This window comes from Oryx dammah, unplaced genomic scaffold (assembly GCF_014754425.2).
Source record: "Oryx dammah isolate SB20612 unplaced genomic scaffold, SCBI_Odam_1.1 HiC_scaffold_10, whole genome shotgun sequence".
In the NCBI taxonomy this organism is placed as follows: Eukaryota; Metazoa; Chordata; class Mammalia; order Artiodactyla; family Bovidae; genus Oryx; species Oryx dammah.
In genome coordinates, this window is record NW_024070194.1 from 53779007 (window position 1) to 53799460 (window position 20454).

Consider the following 20454-nt stretch of genomic DNA (forward strand, 5'->3'; position numbering starts at 1 on the left):
ATTTAATGGTCAGAACTTATCAATGGGGACAAATAAAAAGTCTTGTGTATGCATGCTTGCTAAGTTGCTTTATTTGTGTCTGACTCTTTGCAACCCCATGGACTGTAGCCCACCAGGCTCCTCTGTCCAGGGGATCCCAGGCAAGAATACAGGAGTGGGTTGCCATGCCCTCCTCCAGGGGATCTTCCCAACCCCAGAATTGAACCCAGGTGTCCTGCATTTCAGGTGGATTCTTTACCATCTGAGCCACTAGGAAAGCCCAGTGACAAAAATTTACAATAAAAGGCTATCTTTCATCTACTTAAATTCAAAGTCCTCAGGACTCACTGATCTGGGGGCACTTCTTAAGTCTCCAGGATAATAGCCTTCCTTGTACTTGGGCTATTACTGCGGTGATTAAAGGAAGCACTGGAACATATTTTCTGTGGTGGTGATTCAAGGGCGACCCAGAAGCTGACCCAGGACAAGGTTTCAAGTCCAAGGAAGTGACTCAGAGGAAGAGGACCAGCAGGGCATTGGGGGAAGGGGTGAGGAAGGGAGATAACCAATTGCTACGTCATCCAATGAGATACTGTGGCATGTGACTGGAGATTAACCTCAGGAGATTAACGTTCCTCTAGAGGAAGCAGGTGGCTGGCACCTGTCTGCCCCAGCCACCATCATTTCTTGGCAATTCAGTGAAAAGCAAAGGAATCTAGAGGCAAGAGAAAGCTCTCTGGTCACAAAATGCAGATCTGGCAGTTCAAAGCAATGGTCTAGTGAAGTGGTAAAGGCTGGGGGGCTGGGGGTGGGCCTAATCTCTACATAACCACTTGAATGGTTTCCTGGGGCGGGGGGCTTTCTCTTCCCCTGCACAGCTGTTAACATTACCACAGTTAAAACAGGAAGAACCAGACTGAGGCAGGCATCAGTGGCATGGTACTGCAGTTATATTTTAGAACAAAAGGAGATGATTACAAGAGACCAACTTTTGGTGTCTCAAAATATTCCATCAGAGTCTGCACTTGTGGGTATTTTGTAAAATGACACTTACATGATGTCAAATGAAACAACAGATTTTTTAAAAAAGATCATGGCAAGCAATAGTGAGAAGAAAGCCTAGTAAGCATAAATTTTCACTTTGTGGACTTCCTTGTCGTCGCACTCCCTCTGTTTGTTGTAGTAATAGAAAGTATTGTCCCTTCTCTGAAGCTTCTTCACATATCCTGTCTCTGGCCAACGATCTACCTGTACATCCAAAACCAAAGCACAAATATTGTAATGGTCCTTCCATATAATTGTTCACTATCAAACATTTAAAAGTGCAAGTCACATCAAACAGAACTCTTAGTGATGTCTTACACTTGTAGACACAGACACACACACATTAACAACACACGTAAAACACACTTGTCTTACATTGTAACCTTATACTGAAGGACAACTGGTTCAGTGCTTCTCCCTAGATCCCAATTTCTAGATTTAAATTTCTGCTTGGCAGCCAAGATAAAACATTCAGAATAATCTAAACTTTATTCTTCTTTTATGTACAAACGATTTTAGGCATTATTACTAACTTCTGAAAATAACACCTAAGGAGGGAATTAGGGCTAGGCCCAGGCAACAGTAAGAAGCTAGACTGGATGTCTCTAAAGGTGAATGTGTATTTCACCTCCATATTTCACGTGCACACCTTGAAGCTCCTTTTCATAGAAATTTGAGGTCATGAACAGAGTCTTCAGCAACCTCTTCTTAGCTTCTCCACCTTAGTCTTTCTCATTTGCCATATTGGTTTGCTTACTTGATTGTTTGGCTTGATCCACTTTGGACCTTTTTTTTCCCTTCCTCTGTGAATTCACATTATACCTTCTTGCTCAGGCCACTGCATTTCTGCTCTGGTTAGATATGTTGTTTCTGGATGGTGTGAAGTCTACTCCATCACTGTCAAAACCCAATTATTTGGAGTTTGTGTTCATGGCATTCAAAACCAAGTCCTGTTCTTCAACTTCATCTCTACTGGCAGCTACTCATTCTCCAGACTTATAAACCACAACTTCCAAACTGGAGTACAAAAGCTCCACGAATATAAATGGATATACATCTTTTATTTTCTAACAATGTATTTTTGCTTTCTCCTGTCATCTCATTTATTTAGGAGTTAGCAAGAATGGGTAGCAGCCTATCCGATGAATCCTGGCAGGCTCTCTGACAGGTACATCACAGAGAAAAGCGATGTTTTCCATCACTTAGGTTAAGCCTGCTTGACTTCGTGGTTTCCACTACCCTCCCTCAGTGGAGAAAGAAAGAAGTTCTCAAGACATCATTGCCGCTCTCTTTCTCTTGAGGCCAACAGCAGGCTCTCTCATTTACTAGGGTCCCCCAACCACTTCATTCAGTGAAGCAGTAGACTGCAGCTGCTTTAGAATTACCCACAGCACTTCATGTGGAGTGAGGAAGGAGACAGGTGGGCCCAGGCTGAGCAGCTGTGGCCACTTCTCCCACCGACACTTTGAGGTAAGACCAGGAGGATGAGAGCCCTGACTGGGGCAGAAGACAAAGAGACCCCATTTTTCTCATTCTTGTGGTCAAGGGGATTTCCCAGCTGGACACATGCACAGAGGGGATCATCAGTCTCAGAAGGAGACAAAAGAGGGAGGAGCCACCAGCTCACAGTGTGTCCTGCCAACCTCCCAGACACCTTTGTGCTGGAATCCATCTTGGGTGAGAGATGCACACACATCCACCATGAAGGACCTTGAGTCAGACCAAATGTGGGCACAAACAAGATGGCTAGTCAGAGATAACCCAGGTGACTGCCCCCCATATCAGCGATCTAAGCCACCTCTATTGGGTATAGCTCACTCTGAGCCTGCCCAGGTGTTCCTCTACAGGTTCTTTGCTTCCAATAAACACTTTATGTGCTTCACAGTCTCTCTGCTGAATTTTTCTTCAAGGAAGACAAGGACCAAGGTCCTGCTTCCAGCTGCTTTGTCCCTGGAGGGGCCTCCAAGTAGCTATATTGGTTTTGTCTCATCAACCTCTAGGCTTTTTTCCTTCTATAACCCTTTGCTGTTTCATAATTTTCCCTTTTTGGCTTTCTACCCATCACTCCCATTCAACCTAGGAAAACTTCATTCCTTAGAGAGTGGTGGTGGGGATGGGGTTGGGGGGTTGATATAGTCCTCAAGTCAGCTCTCCTTGGGCAGGAAATCAGTCAGTAATAACAGTGTCTATAAGGACATGTACTTCAGATAAGAACAAAGACCATCGCTCAAGCCCTTCAGACAATTGCCAATCAAAGCAAGCCTTTGGGTATCATCCTGTCCATCCTCTACAGCCCACTGCAAATGCCTCTTGGGGCACAAAGCCGTTTTAGGAAGATTGTCCTTAAAGGAAGAAATTTTTATCTTCCTCTAGTTTGGTGGGGGCCATATATTTTCACTCACGTAAGTTTTCATTGTTTGTCACTCTTAATCTTCCACTCCAAGATACAAGAATAATAAGAGCTATCATTCACCAAACACCATTCACTCAATGAATTACTACCGAGCACCACAAAATCAGGTATTTCCAAAGCTTGATTTCGTTTAATTTGAGACATTTTTCCAAAGCAGGCACTGGCATTGCCCTTTTACACTTGAGCTCTGCAAGGTAAGCATTAACCTTGTTCAGGGTTACACAGCCAAGGAGGAGAGCCAGGATGCAAAGCCTGGGCAGACTGATTTCACAGTCTGTACTCTTTCCACGGGCCCACTAAATTTCCTGAGGTCAGGCACTTGATTTTATATTTATCTTTTTAAAGCTTCTGGCACAGAAACTGGTACAGGGCAGGTACCCAAAAAATATACACAGAAGTAAAATACAAAACATCTCTGTAATTGTCAAGTCGACTCTTCAGTGGATAGTGGTGTTCTTCCCTTCATGATACACACATACACACACAAATCCCTCAGGTGCTTTTTGGGGACTTTCTCTTTAAAGGTGTTCTTCGTGTTCCCTTAAATCTGATCTCATCTCTGAGCTCAGTCCCAACAGTTTCTGTAATGGTGGTGTAGGTGCAGGAGTGCCTGTATGTCCCTGGGTCTTTGGGTCTTATACACCTTTCAGAGGCATCCCAGTGTGAAGGCAAAGTATATGGAGCTTATTTCTGACCTGCAGTAAAATGTTAATGCTTGTGTTTTGCCTATTTAAAAGCCACAGATAATAAAGTAATGAAAACTCCCTTTTGATAATGTGGACCAAAATGTAAAATGCTACTAGAATTGAAAAAATGGATGTGGGAAGGTCACAGTCATCAGTCAAATCCTCATTAGAGAGTATTTTAAATTTTATACCTCACCACTGCTAATACTCTCTATTAAGTTAACGTCCATTAAACAAAAGAGTCTATTACACTTTAGCTCTGGGTCACCTTCATCATATTTTTCTGTCTAGATTTTTAGGAAATGTGGAGTAGAGATCAACAAATAGAATGAAGAAAGAAAAAGAATAAGGGAATCTGAAAAACCTGCTCATGAATGAGTCTCTGAAAAAAAATAATAAAACAATTTGAAAATAAACAATAATAAACACTTTGTGGTAATATCAACTCCAAAACCTAATATACATTTATAAATACTATATCATATTCTATAATATTCCTCAAAAGTCAGTCTCCCCATATTCAGTAGGATAAATGAATTTTTAAAAACACATTATAAACTAGGGCCATATCTAGATTTTGTCTAGTCTTTGAAAAGCAAAACCATGTCTCCACTCTCTCAAGAAAGCCTGGAGTATACAGCCAAAGTCAGGAGATTTTGTTGCCTAAGGCAGAATTTGGTAGGTCAACTGATAAAGAATCCACCTGCAATGCAAGAGAACCAGTTTGATCCCTGGGTTGGGAAGATCCCCTGGAGGAGGGCATGGCAACCTACTCCAGTATTCTTGCCTGGAGAATTGCCATGGATAGAGAAGCCTGGCAGGCTACAGTCCATGGGGTTGCAAAGAGTCAGACATGACTGAGTGACTAAGCATATAATTTGCAGTTGAAATTTAAAAACACAGAAAGGAAACAAACTGAATATCTGATAAGAGAACTTATCTTATCAGAACCCTCACCCTAGTGAGAGTTATGGCCTACCATAAAGGGCTTGTCTGGCACAGCACAGTTGCTCAGTAAAAGCTAGAAAATTCTTAATGTTTCTGTGCTGAGACCTCTTGCTGCAGTCTACCTGAAAATCATTCTTCTGAACCTTAGTCTCTTTATCAATAAAATCAGGGGGTTGGAGTAGAATTCCCTTTCAGTATTCTCTAGTGCTTTATTGGTGGTGGTTTTTCTGTTTGTTTGTTTGTGTTTTTTTTTAGTGCTTTTCACCCTCTAACAAATTCATTTTGAATTCAGATTTGTAGAGGCATAAATCTTACCATAGAAACTTGCTTCACTTGTTTGTATTCAATTTCATCTCGATATCCTGCTTGTTGAAATCTGTACAGATTTTCTATCTCTTCTGACCATTTTTTGGCATGACTTATTGATTTTGGTTTCACGTCAGAACTAGCCATGGCTACACAGGTCTTCTTACTAAGTATTTCTGAAGGATGTTTAAAAAAAAAGTTCATTAGATAACACAGTAGTGACAGTTTGGGAAACCCCTTTAAGAATGAACCAAAGTAGATTTTTTAAAAATTAGAGTTAAGAATCCCATTAAATATGTTAGCTTTTTAAACATTCAATTCCAAAAGTAAGAAGGATCCATGTTCTATTTTGGAAATAAAGTCAATCCTGGAGTGATGTCTTAAGTGGTGCAGACTGATCCTGGCATTTCAAATAATAGTTTACACATTTCTGAAATCCTGTTCTTACTTTTGTTTTTAGTTTTATTTATCTATGTCTTTGGCTGTGCTAGGTCTTCTTTGCTGCGTGGGCTTTCCTCTAGTTGCAGTGCAGGCTTCTCACTGCCGTGGCGTCTTTTATTGTAGAGCATGGTCTCTAGGGTGCACAGGCTTTGGTAGCTGCAGCATGTAAATTTAGTAATTGTGGCTCCCGGCTGACTCAATAGCTGTGGTGCACCGGCTTAGCTACTCTGAGGCACATGGAATCTTCCCAGATTAGGGATTGAACCTGTGTCTCCTGCACTGACAAGTGGATTCTTAACCACTGAGCCACCAGGGAAGCCACCGCCCACTGTTTTATTTTTAACTGCTCAGGAGATTGTCAAAGTATCCTACCATTATTTCATTTAATCATATTCAAAATTTTATCTCCATCTTTTTCCCTAAAAAGGGAATGTAAGATCAGTCTTCCTTTTCTTCTTATGGGGAAGCGATGGTTTCCTCCTTTTTCTTTTCTTAACTGTTTGGAAACATGCCACTCACCGCAGGCCAGTAACTCAGGTCACTGTGCTCTGATGTGAAAGATGGACTATCTACGCAGTAGGTAAAAGCTTCCTCTGTGTCCTAGCACTGAGATCACTGATTTTAAAGCAACTTGGGAGCAAGACAGCTAAGATGGCAGAGGAATAGGGAGGGGGAGACCACTTTCTCCCCCACAAATTCATTGAAAGAACATTTGAACGCTGAGCAAATTCCGCAAAACAACTTCTGAATGCTGGCAGAGGACATCAGGCACCCAGAAAGGCAGCCCATTGTCTTTGAAAGGGGGTAGGAAAAAATATAAAAGATAAAAAGAGAGACAAAAGAAGTCGGGACAGAGATCCATCTGGGAAGGGAGTCTTAAAAAAGAGAGAAGTTTCCAAACACCAGGAAACACTCTCACCGGGGAGTCTGTGGCGAGCCTTGGAACCTCAGCAGGCAACATAACCGGGAGGAAAAAATAAATAATTAAAACCCAGATTATGTGTCTAACAGCAACTCCCAGCAGAGAAGCAGCGCAGACACCCACATCCGCCACTACCAAGTGGGGACTGGACAGGGAGGCGGGGGCTGCACTGCTTCAGGTAAGGACCAGGCCTGAGTGCCCCAAGGGCAATCTGAGAGAACCAACTAGAGACAGCAACTCAAACTGTGGGATAGCTATCCCGTGCAAAGCCCTAACCTAAGACACCACCGGGCCTGCTCACCAAACAAAGGACTGAGCAGAGCTAGCCCACTGCGGACCAGCCCATCCCCCACCGGAGACAGGCAGGTAAGGGCAGCCCGAGCCAGAAGGGGGCAATCGCGGCCCCAGAGAGGCATCATCTACCAACCTGCAAGCAGGCTTCGTTGCTAACCAAGACTTCTCGGGATTCTGGATGGTCGATATCCACCGGGAGGGTTGCAGCCAGAGATCAGCTCCCCAGAAGAGACACACGGCACACCTGAGAAGGCGCGCCAGTTCTACACCCAGAGAACTGAGCAGCAGGGACGGGGACGGTGATGAGTCAAAGCCCCCAACTGGGGGTGACTGCACTCACCAAGCACCTGGGCACCTGAGCTGCTCGGACCTGGGAAGGGCACAAAATGAAGGCCCAACCAAGTCTGTGCCTTTGTGGAGTACCCGAGAACCTGAATCTGAGCAGCTTAGGCCTCCTGGAAAGTCCATGCAACCCAGGGCCCACCTCAGACAGTTCCCAGCAGAGCAACCTACAGCCTGAACAGTATATACTGGGAAAGCACACATGCCATGAGCGGGGGCAAACTCAGTGTGGCTGAGACACTGTGAGCACTCCCCACACACGCCAGTGATATTTGTTTGCAGTGTTCCTCCCTCCCTGCAGCACGACTGAACAAGTGAGCCTAAAAAAGTGACCACCATCGCCCCCTTGTGTCAGGGTGAAAATTAGACACTGAAGAGGCCAGCAAACAGAAGAAGCTAAAATGAACGGAGGGAATCGCTTTGGAAGTGACAGGTGCAATAGATTAAAACCCTGCAGTTAGCAATGACTACATAGGAAGGGGCCTATAGATCTTGAGAAGTATAAGCCGGGTCAAGGAACTATCTGAAAATGAACTGACCCCACACTGTCCACAACACCACCAGAGAAAGTCCTAGATATATTTTTACTATTATCATTTTTTTAATTAAAATTTTTTTTAAATTTTGTCTTCTATTACTCCTTTAATTTTCATTTTTATAACCTACTATTACTTTGCAAAAAAAAGGACCTATTTTTAAAGCAAACTTCATATATACATATTTTATAATTTTGTGACTTTGGTTTTTTTCTTTAATATTGTATTTTTGAGAATCTAACCTCTACTCTAGATTTTTAATCTTTGCTTTTTGGTATTTGTTATCAATTTTGTACCTTTAAGAACCCAATCTTCAGTACCTATTTTTACTTGGGAGTGAGATTACTGGCTGGATTGTCTCTCCCCCTTTGGTCTCTTCTTTTTCTCCACCAGGTCACCTCTATCTCCTCCCTCCACCTTCTCTTCTGTACTCTGTGAATCTCGTTGTGTGTTCCGGGCTGTGGAGAACATTTAGGGAACTGATTACTGGCTAGATCTGTCTCTCTCCTTTTGATTCCCCCTTTTATCCTCCTGGCCACCTCTCTCTCCTTCCTCCCTCTCCTCTTCTCTGTATAACGCTGTGAACATCTCTGAGGGGTCCAGATTGTGGAGAGCACATAGGGAAGTGATTACTGGCTAGCTTGCTCTCTCCCCTTTTGATTCCCCCTCTTCTCCTCCTGGTCACCTCTATCTCTCTCCTCCCTCTTCTCTTCCCCATGTAACTCTGTGTACCTTTCTGGGTGTCCCTCACTGTGGAGAAACTTTTCATCATTAACCTAGATGTTTTATCATCGGTGCTGTATAGATGGAGAAGTCTTGAGGCTACTGTAAGAATAAGACTGTAAACCAGAAGCAGGAGGCTTAAGTCCAAATCCTGAGAACATCAGAGAACTCCTGACTCCAGGGAAAATTAATGAATAGGAGCTCATCATACACCTCCATACCTACACTGAAACCAAGCACCACTCAAGGGCCAACAAGTTCCAGAGAAAGACATACCACACAAATTCTCCAACAACACAGGAATATAGCCCTGAGCTTCAATATGTATATTGGCTTCCCAAAGGCACACCAAACCCATTGACATCTCATAACTCATTACTGGACACTTCATTGCACTCCAGAGAGAAGAAATCCAGCTCCACCCACCAGAACACCGACACAAGCTTCCCTAACCATGAAACCTTGACAAGCTACCCATACAACCCCACCCACAGCGAGGAAACTCCACAATAAAGAGGAACCACAAACTGCCAGGATACAGAAAGGCCACCCCAAACACAGCAATATAAACAAGATGAAAAGGCAGAGAAATACCCAGCAGGTAAAGGAACAGGATAAATGCCCACCAAACCAAACAAAAGAGGAAGAGATAGGGAATCTACCTGATAAAGAATTCCAAATAATGAGAGTGAAAATGATCCAAAATCTTGAAAACAAAATGGAATTACAGATAAATAGCCCGGAGACAAGGATCCAGAAGATGCAAGAAAGGTTTAACAGGGACCTAGAAGAAATAAAAAAGAGTCAATATATAATGAACAATGCAATAAATGAGATCAAAAACACTCTGGAGGGAACCAACAGTAGAATAATGGAGGCAGAAGATAGGATAAGTGAGGTAGAAGATAGAATGGTGGAAATAAAGGAAACAGAGATGAAAAAAAAGAATTAAAAGAAATGAGGACAACCTCAGAGACCCCTGGGACAATGTTAAATGCTCCAACATTCAAGTCAAGGAGTCCCAGAAGAAGACAAAAAGAAAGACCATGAGAAAATACTTGAGGAGATAATAGTTGAAAACTTCCCTAAAATGGGGAAGGAAATAATCACCCAGGTCCAAGAAACCCAGAGAGTCCCAAACAGAAACACCTCAAGACACACATTAATCAAATTAACAAAGATCAAACACAGAGAACAAATATTAAAAGCAGCAAGGGAAAAACAACAAATAACACAAAAGGGGATTCCCATAAGGATAACAGCTGATCTTTCAATAGAAACTCTTCAAGCCAGGAGGGAATGGCAAGACATACTTAAAGTGATGAAAGAAAATAACCTACAGCCCAGATTACTGTACCCAGCAAGGATCTCTGCCAGGAGCTGCCATGGGAGATCCCACCCATGACAAAGTCATGTGGAAGAGAATTGTTAAGCAAGGCTTCAGAACTCAAGGAGCTCCCTAGGCTTTCTCAAGCATCTACCCCCAAACCAGAATCTGTCTGTTTTACTGTTTCATGACTTTCACCAACTCCTCTGACATTAACAGGGGGCTAACCCTGACCACCTTTCTCTGGAGAAAATCAACTTAGGGCTATAGCTAATAAGTCTCCTGGACATGAGAGGAATATTTCAAATCAAACCCCCTCTGTTAGCATTATAGCTTGCTCGGTAGGTATATCCAGACCCTTATAGCTATGCATGTGATTATTTACAGCCTCCCAACTGTGAGAGGCATGGAAAGGCTAAAACATAGAGTCTTTGAAAGAGTTAAAAGTTATTAGAGTAGTGCTAGTGCTGATGTAGGATTTCATTATTGGGCCAATGCTTGTTGCTAAGTTCCCATATCTCTTATCCACTGTGCACCTGGGAATGCATTAGTTAACATAGTGAGAATGCTAGAAAAACAAGTGTAGCCTTGAATTTAACCATATCAAACTTTTGAGCTAATTGGTTCTTTCTTGTAACTCATTGCACCTTTGCTCTGTGAAAAATGTAACTCTGTTTGGCATTTTCTGAGGCTGACATAGATTAGAAATACAAAGAAAAAACACTTTGAGGGAAAACAAGTTTTTTGGTTGAGCAGCCTTTATCAAAAGAGGGTCATAAAATGTTCACAGGCCTCCAAGGCCAGAAGATACTGTACACAACATCTTTTGTGAAAAAGGTATGCAGAAAAATCATGATTTCGATAAAGGCAATACTGCTGGAATGTTGGGCTGACTCTGTATGACCTTGCATCTTTCATTTCCTCTATGTACAAAAAAGGTATATAAGTACCGTTTAAAAATAAAGCTATGGATCTCGTTCATCAAAGCAGCTTGATCTCCTCGTGTCAATCATTTTCCTCCTCTTACTCTCTCTTTCAGGCTAGTTCCCATCTGGAGTACAGAGATCTGCCGTGTCTACTTATTTGCCTGGGTTTCTAAGACCTGAACGGGAAGGCGCCCTGCGCCTTCACTCCCCCGGGAGACCAGGAGGGCACCTGTGGCCTCACGTAGACGGTGCAAGTCTCTTGTCTTGAGACTTTATTGATTTTCTGTATAAACCAAGGAACTCCAGCCTCTTTTCTTCTCTCCTCTAGTTTCTTATCTACAACATTCTTATCTATCTATCTATCTCTCTCTCTCTCAATCAATTGCCCACACCGTTTCTCCTTCGGGTTTCCCTGGATCCTGCGGGGGCTGGACCCCAGCAGATCTCATTCAAATATGAAGGAGAAATCAAAAGCTTTACAGACAAGCAAAAGCTGAGAGAATTCAACACCACCAAACCACCTATCCAACAAATGCTAAATGATCTTCTCTAGACAGGAAACACAGAAAGGGTGTATAAACTCGAACCCAAAACAATAAAATAAATGGCAACGGGATCATACTTATCAATAATTACCTTAAATGTAAGTGGGTTGAATGCCCCAACCAAAAGACAAAGACTGGCTGAATGGATACAAAAACATGACCTCTATATATGTTGTCTACAAGAGATCCACCTTGAAACAAGGGACACATACAGACTGAAAGTGAAGGGCTGGAAAAAGATATTCCATGCAAATAGAGACCAAAAGAAAGCAGGAGTAGCAATACTCATGTCAGATAAAATAGACTTTAAAACAAAGGCTGTGAAAAGAGACAAAGAAGGCCACTACATAATGATCAAAGGATCAATCCAAGAAGAAGATATAACAATTATAAATATATATGCACCCAACACAGGAGCACCGCAATATGTAAGACAAATGCTAACAAGTATGAAAGGGGAAATTAACAATAACACAATAATAGTGAGAGACTTTAACACCCCACTCACACCTATGGATAGATCAACTAAACAGAAAATTAACAAGGAAACACAAACTTTAAATGATACAATAGACCAGTTAGACCTAATTGATATCTATAGGACATCTCACCCCAAAACAATGAATTTCACCTTTTTCTCAAGCACACACAGAAACTTCTCCAGGATAGATCACATCCTGGGCCATAAATCTAGCCTTGGTAAATTAAAAAAAAAAACAAAAAAAACCTGAAATCATTCCAAGCATCTTTTCTGACCACAGTGCAGTAAGATTAGATGTCAATTACAGGAGAAAAAGTATTAAAAATTCCAACATATGGAGGCTGAACAACATGCTGCTGAATAACCAACAAATCACAGAAGAAATAAAAAAAGAAATCAAAATATGCATAGAAATGAATGAAAATGAAAACACAACAACCCAAAACCTATGGGACACTACAAAAGCAGTACTAAGGGGAAGGTTCATAGCAATACAGGCTTACCTCAAGAAACAAGACAAAAGTCAAATAAATAACCTAACTCTACACCTCAAGCAACTAGAAAAGGAAGAAATGAAGAACCCCAGGGTTAGTAGAAGGAAAGAAATTTTAAAAATTAGGGCAGAAATAAGTGCAAAAGAAACAAAAGAGACCATAGCAAAAATCAACAAAGGCAAAAGCTGGTTCTTTGAGAAGATAAATAAAATTGACAAACCATTAGCAACACTCATCAAGAAACAAAGGGAGAAAAATCAAATCAACAAAATTAGAAGTGAAAATGGAGAGATCACAACAGACAACACAGAAATACAAAGGATCATAAGAGACTACTATCAGCAACTATATGCCAATAAAATGGACAAATTGGAAGAAATGGACAAATTCTTAGAAAAGTACAACTTTCCAAAACTGAACCAGGAAGAAATAGAAAATCTTAACTGACCCATCACAAGCACAGAAATTGAAACTGCAATCAGAAATCTTCCAGCAAACAAAAGCCCAGGACCGGATGGCTTCACAGCTGAATTCTACCAAAAATTTAGAGAAGAGCTAACATCTATCCTACTCAAACTCTTCCAGAAAATTGCAGAGGAAGGTAAATTTCCAAACTCATTCTATGAGGCCACCATCACCCTAATACCAAAACCTGACAAAGATGCCACAAAAAAAGAAAACTACAGGCCAATATCACTGATGAACATAGATGCAAAAATCCTTAACAAAATTCTAGCAAACATAATCCAGCAACATATTTAAAAGATCATTCATCATGACCAAGTGGGCTTTATCCCAGGGATGCAAGGATTCCTCAATATCCACAAATCAATCAGTTTAATACTCCACATTAACAAATTGAAAAATAAAAACCATATGATTATCTCAATAGATGCACGGAAAGCCTTTGACAAAATTCAACATCCATTTATGATAAATACCTTCCAGAAAGCAGGAATAAAAGGAACATACCTCAACATAATAAAAGCTATATCTGACAAACCGTCAGCAAACATTATCCTCAATGGTGAAAAATTGAAAGCATTTCCCCTAAAGTCAGGAACAAGACAAGGGTGCCCCCTCTCACCACTACTATTCAACACAGTTTTGGAAGTTTTGGCCACAGCAATCAGAGCAGAAAAAGAAATAAAATGAATCCAGATTGGAAAAGAAGTAAAACTCTCACTGTTTGCAGATGACATGGTCCTATACATAGAAAATCCTAAAGACTCCACCAGAAAATTACTAGAGCTAATCAATGAATATAGTAAAGTTGCAGGATATAAAATCAACACACAGAAATCCCTTGCATTCCTATAAAACTAACAACTAGAAAACGAAGCGTAATTAAGGAAACAATTCCATTCACCATTGCAACAAAAAGAATAAAATACTTAGGAATATATCTACCTAAAGAAACAAAAGATCTATATATAGAAAACTATAAAACATTGGTGAAAGAAATCAAAGAGGACACAAATAGATGGAGAAATATACCATGTTCATGGATTGGAAGAATCAATATAGAGAAAATGAGTATACTACCCAAAGCAATCTATAGATTCAATGCAATCCCTATCAAGCTACCAATGGTATTTTTCACAGAGTTAGGACAAATAATTTCACAATTTGTATGGAAATACATAAAACCTCGAATAGCCAATTCAATTTTTCACCATTGAGGATAATGTTTGCTGACGGTTTGTCAGATATAGCTTTTATTATGTTGAGGTATGTTCCTTTTATTCCTTTTATTCTTGAGAAAGAAGAATGGAACTGGAGGAATCAACCTGCCTGACTTCAGGCTCTACTACAAAGCCACAGTCATCAAGACAGTATGGTCCTGGCACAAAGACAGAAATATAGATCAATGGAACAAAATAGAAAGCCCAGAGATAAATCCACACACCTATGGACACCTTATCTTTGACAAAGGAGGCAAGAATATACAATGGAGAAAAGACAATCTCTTTAACAAGTGGTGCTGGGAAAACTGGTCAACCACTTATAAAAGAATGAAACTAGAACACTTTCTAACACCATACACAAAAATATACTCAAAATGGATTAATGATCTAAATGTAAGACCAGAAACTACAAAAGTCCTAGAGGAGAACATAGGCAAAACACTCTCTGAAATAAATCACAGCAGGATCCTCTATGACCCACCTCCCAGAATATTGGAAATAAAAGCAACAATAAACAGATGGGACCTAATTAAACTTAAAAGCTTTTGCACAACAAAGGAAACTATAAGCAAGGTGTAAAGATAGCCTTCAGAATGGGAGAAAATAATAGCAAATGAAGTAACTGACAAAGAATTAATCTCAAAAATATACAAGCAACTCCTGCAGCTCAATTCCAGAAAAATAAAAGACCTAATCAGAAAATGAGCCAAAGAACTAAACAGACATTTCTCCAAAGAAGACATACAGATGGCTAACAAATACATGAATGGATGCTCACACCGCTCATTATCAGAGAAACGCAAATCAAAACCACAATGAGGTACCATTTCATGCCAGTCAGAATGGCTGTGATCCAAAAGTCTACAAGCAATAAATGCTGGAGAGGGTGTGGAGAAAAGGGAACCCTCTTACACTGTTGGTGGGAATGCAAACTAGTACAGCCACTATGGAGAACAGTGTGGAGAGTCCTTAAAAAACTGGAACTAGAACTGCCTTTTGACCCAGCAATCCCACTGCTGGGCATACACACCGAGGAAACCAGAATTGAAAGAGACATGTGTACCCCAATGTTCATCGCAGCACTGTTTATAATAGCCAGGACATGGAAGCAACCTAGATGTCCAACAGCAGACGAATGGATAAAAAAGCTGTGGTACATATACACAATGGAGTTTAAAAAGAATACATTTGAATCAGTTCTAATAAGGTGGATGAAACTGGAGCCTATTATACAGAGTGAAATAAGCCAGAAAGAAAAACACCACTATAGTACACTAACACATATATATGGAATTTAGAAAGATGGTAATGATAACCCTGTATGTGAGACAGCAAAAGAGACACAGATGTATAGAACAGTCTTTTGGACTCTGTGGGAGAGGGCGAGGGTGGGATGGTTTGGGAGAATGGCCTTGAAACATGTATATTATCCTATGTGAAATGGATTGCCAGTCCAGGTTCAATGGATGATACAGGGTGCTCGGGGCTAGTGCACTGGGATGACCCTGAGGGATGGGACGGGGAGGGAGGTGAGAGGGAGTTCAGGATGGGGAACACATGTACACCCATGGTGGATTCATCTCAAAGTATGGCAAAACCAATACAACATTGTAAAGTAATTATCCTCCAATTAAAATAAATTTATATTAAAATTTTTTAAATAAAACAACTTAGTTTCTGAAATTAAATTTTCAACTCTAGTTTAAGTAACTCTATAGTCATCAAATTTGTATAGCCAATTTTTCAAAGACATAACCTTGCACTTGTTTTCTCAGCTCTTCTTATTACCCCAAAATATCATTCATTTAATATTTATTATATATAAGATGAGAGTGAAAAGGCTGGGTTAAAATTCAACATTCAAAAAACCAAGATCATGGCATCCGGTCCCATCACTTCATGGCAAATAGATAGTGAAAAATGGAAACAGTGGCAGATTTTATTTTAGTGGGCTCCAAAATCACTGCAGCCTGAAGTTAAAAGTTGCTTGTTTCTTGGAAGAAAAGCTATGACACACCTAAACAGCATATTAAAAAGCAGAGGCATCACAAAGGTCCATATAGTCAAAGTTATGTATGGTTCTTTCAGTAGTCATGTGTGCATGTGAGAGTTGGACCATAAAGAAAGTTGAATGCCCAAGAATTAATGCTTTCAAACTGTGGTGCTGGAGAAGACTCTTGAGAGCCCCTTGGACAGCAAGGAGATCAAACCAGTCAATCAATCCTAAAGGAAATCAACCCTGAATACTCATTGGAAGGACTGAAGCTGAAGCTCCAATACTTTGGCTGTCTGATGTGAAGAGCTGACTCATTGGAAAAGACCCTGATGCTGGGAAAGATTGAGGGCAGGTGGAGAAGGGGCAACAGAGGATGAAATGGTTGGATGTCATCACCGATTCAATGGACATGAGTTTGAGCAAACTCCGGGAGATAGAGAAGGACAGAGAAGCCTAGTGTGCTGCAAACCACAGGGCGTAAAGAGTCAGACATGACTTAGTGACTGAACAGTGAACAATAATATTTTATAGTACATATTATATATGTATATTACATTTTAATATTATAATTATTATATATCAGTATATATTATAGTCATTTATGAAAGTAGTGCCCAGAATTTTCATCGTGATTCCTTGAATTCATTTTTCTATTTCAGTATGGTTCTATTAGCTGAAATACATTAAATTAGACTTAATAAAGTAGATCCTGTAAGTGAATTTGAATTTCAGTTATAACAGTGAATGCTTATGACGTTAAAGCCAAGTGGAGTATTTACCACTGTGCCACCTGCGAAACCTTCTTACAACTTTCTAATTATTAAAAACAGAATGAAACTAAAAATAGGAAAAAATCAACTTAAAATTCCTTATTGATTTCAGTGATTCTCAGAAATTCAGTGACTGCACTAATTCTGCTGGTAACTTTTAGCACTTTGTAACAGTTTTAATGACAGCTGTAGCAAAAAATAACTGATATGAAATACTTTTTACCTCTGTAATAGGAAGTTGTATCTGGAGACACAGGAAATGGCAATGCCTCCCTACTATGCAAAGATCAGATTTTATTAAACAGTATTAGGATTTACATGGGTATTGAAAAATCCAACCGATATTAATTCCCTGATAATCTGAGGCTCAGATCTAACAGAAGAAGCATTTGATGTACTGTCAAACTCCTTTCTGTGCAAATATGTCACCTTCTTCTCGCTTTTAAAAGTGCTTTTAGTTTTCAAACTCCAAGAGTCATCAGTAAGGCTAATCTCCCATTTTTTTTTTTGCCCATTTTATTTTTTTCTGTTCCTAGGCAAGGCAGGATTTGTCAGAAGGGCCCTTTAACTAGCAAATCACTTGATAACCTCTAAATTTCTCACAGTTCCCAAAGTTGCTGGTGTTCAGCTGAACAACAAAACTGGTTCCCAGAGTCCAAGCCTTGGTGGTCCATCGTCCACGTGTGCTGTGTACCTCTGCAGCATAAAGCCTCTCCTTTGGGAGACCCTGCAAGGTGACTAATGTGACTTTCTGGTCTCTTAAACTTTTTTTTTTTTCTGCCTAGAGAAGGCTGGGATGGAAAAAGTGTCCTCAACACTGGGGATCAAATGGTCGCCCCGCAGGAGGAACTCAGAAAGGAGCCCCAGAATTGCGACCCCTAAAGACAAAGGGGGCACAGGGCCGCCTGGAAACCACCGAGAGTTGAAATTAAAGACCCTTCCATAAAAAGAAACGAGAAAATAGAGGAGGGAGGCGGACAAATCTCAGGTACCCTGAAGAAGAAGGGGTGGAACCTGGATGGCTTCGGAGGGGGCGCACCCATCCCTCCGCAATGGGGCCTCTCACCCTTGGGTCCTGCTCTCAGGGGTAACCCTCGCTCAGCCATCCTTGAGAGGCCGGGGCGCCCTGCCCAGGAGCTTGCAAGCGAGCCCAGCGGTGCTCGTGCTCTCCACTTGGGATCCGTGGCCTGGGCTGGGCCAGCCAGAGGCCAACTGTCACGGCCTTGGCAACGCTTCCTTTACCTGGCAACGCCTTTCGCAGCTTACTTAGGCTCCTTTGTACTCACTCAGGCCCCACCCCCTGAGAACGGGCCTTTGTGCGCAAGCGCGTGGGGAGGGGCCCAGTTTGGAGCTTGAAAGCGGATCTCTGGATGGAGCCTTGCAATTGTCTCAACCCCTCTTAGAGGTGGAGAGAGGACTGTGTCACTTGCCATTGCATCAGTCACAGACAGCATTCCCTAAAAAAGCCGATCAAGGAATAGAGACCACTGGGCTTCTGGTCCCTGATACTAAATATCTCCTATCTGTCCCACCTCTTAAATTAACCAATTCATAGAGCTGAGCATAGTGCATGACAGTCTAGTAAACCTATGATAAATGACATCTATAGCTTTAATTATTTTTTCCAACATTACCTTCATTATTTAAAGTACTGCCTCTTTACTTACAACTCTCAAATTTATTTCCTTAACCCCGATCTCTAAACTCCAAGGTGTAACAGCATCCATGTGTGTGAAAGTCGCTCAGTCGTATCTGACTCTTTGCTACCCCATGGCCTATACAGTTCATGGAATTCTCTAGGCTAGAATACTGGAGTGGGTAGCCTTTCCCTTCTCCAGGGGATCTTCCCAACCCAGGGATCGAACCCAGGTTTCCCACATGGCAGGCAGATTCTTTACCAGTTGAGCCACAAGAAAAGCACTATTCAACATCCATATGGTTGTCCAAAACAACTACCCTCCAAACACCCATGCTTAATTCTTCCCCTTCCATGGTCTCCTACTTTCAGTAAGTGGTCACTAGAGTCCATTTTCTCTTGCTATTCGTCAGCAGCATATCCATCCATCTGCAAAATCTGTTGGCTTTACTGCTTCTATCCACCCCAAGCCACCTTCGCTTTTCCCCTTCTGGTTATTGCAGTAGTTCCCAACAGGCTTCTCTTGTCCCTTGCAGTCTATTCTCAGCAAAACAATAGACTTGATCTTATTATAAAATTATGTCATTTCTCTTCTCCTAATCCTGCAATGATTTCCCATTTTACAGAGTAAAAACCACCAAAGCCCGACAAGATTTGCACTCAATCACTCCTCCCTTGTTCTGTAGCCCTGGATCACACTGCTCAGCAACAGTGACCTGGCTGTTCATCTCCTAGCTCCCACACTAAGGATTTAGTTGTAGCTGCCTCCTTCCGTTTATCCCCTTGACTCACTTCCTTGTCTTCAATTCTTTGTTAATATCTCAACTCATCCATCTCCATCCACCTAGCTCTAGTCCTCTTACTATGTTCTAGTGTTTCTTTTTTTTCCGCAAGTCTGATCACCTCCTAATATACTATTTTTATATTGCTTCTTTTTTCCTTTTCTTAGCGTAATATTTTTTTATATTGGTTGTTTCTTTTTCAAAAAAAATTTATTGAAGTATAGTTGCTTTACAATATTGTGTGTTAGTTTTTACTGTACAGCAAAGTGAATCAGCTATGAAAGTGAAAGTGTTAGTCTCTAAGTCACGTCTGACCCTTTGTGACCCCATGGAATGTAACCCACCAGGCTCCTCTGTCTGTGGAATTCTCCAGGCAAGACTACTGAAGTGGGTTGACATCCCCTTCTCCAGGGGATCTTCCCAACCCAGAGTTGAACCCAGGTCTCCTTCCTTGCAGGCAGATTCTTGACTGTCTGATCCACCAGAGAACATATACATATATCCCTTCATTTTTGGATTTCCTTCCCATTTAGCTCACCATGGAGCATTGAGCAGAATTCCCTGTGCTATACAGTAGGTTCTTGTTAGTTATCTATTTTTCACATTGTATCAGTAGTGTATATATGTCAATCCCAATCTCCCAATTCATTCCACCTCCATTGCCTGTTTATATTTTAGTATTTATCTTTCACTAGAATGTAACTTCCATTGAGAGATATATTGTTAACTAAATTCCAAGAACAGTGCTTAGCACTAAGTAGGTACTAAAACAGCATATTCAGAATAAATATATTTCACCACCACTGCTACTGTGATGCTGTGGAAGCAGTATAGCATGGTGGCTAGGAGATACATTCATCTGTTGATTCCATGTCTTGGTAATTGTAAATAATGCTGCTAGATGCTTATTCCTTTGAAGAAAAGCTATGACCAACTTAGACAGCATATTAAAAAGGAGAGACATTACTTTGCCAACAAAGGTCCATCTAGTCAAAGCTATGGTTTTTCCAGTAGTCACGTATGGATGTGAGAGTTGGGCCATAAAAAAGACTGAGCACTGAAGAACTGATGCTTTTGAACTGTGGTGTTGGAGAAGACTCTTGAGAGTCCCTTGGACTGCAAAGAGATCCAACCAGTCAATCCTAAAGAAAATTAATCCTGAATATTCGTTGTAA

General features: G+C 41.0%; 1 protein-coding gene across 1 annotated transcript; it reads right to left on the reverse strand.

Moving 5' to 3' along the window:
- Positions 1-918: 918 nt before the first annotated feature.
- Positions 919-18056, reverse strand: MEIG1 (meiosis/spermiogenesis associated 1). The gene is made up of 3 exons (XM_040248988.1): positions 17928-18056; positions 5386-5552; positions 919-1227 (listed from the first exon to the last, which is right to left on the reverse strand). Exons 1-3 carry the CDS (start codon positions 17965-17967, stop codon positions 1099-1101), a joined length of 336 nt encoding a protein of 111 aa, XP_040104922.1. The 5' UTR covers positions 17968-18056; the 3' UTR covers positions 919-1098.
- Between the last annotated feature and the right edge of the window lie 2398 nt (positions 18057-20454).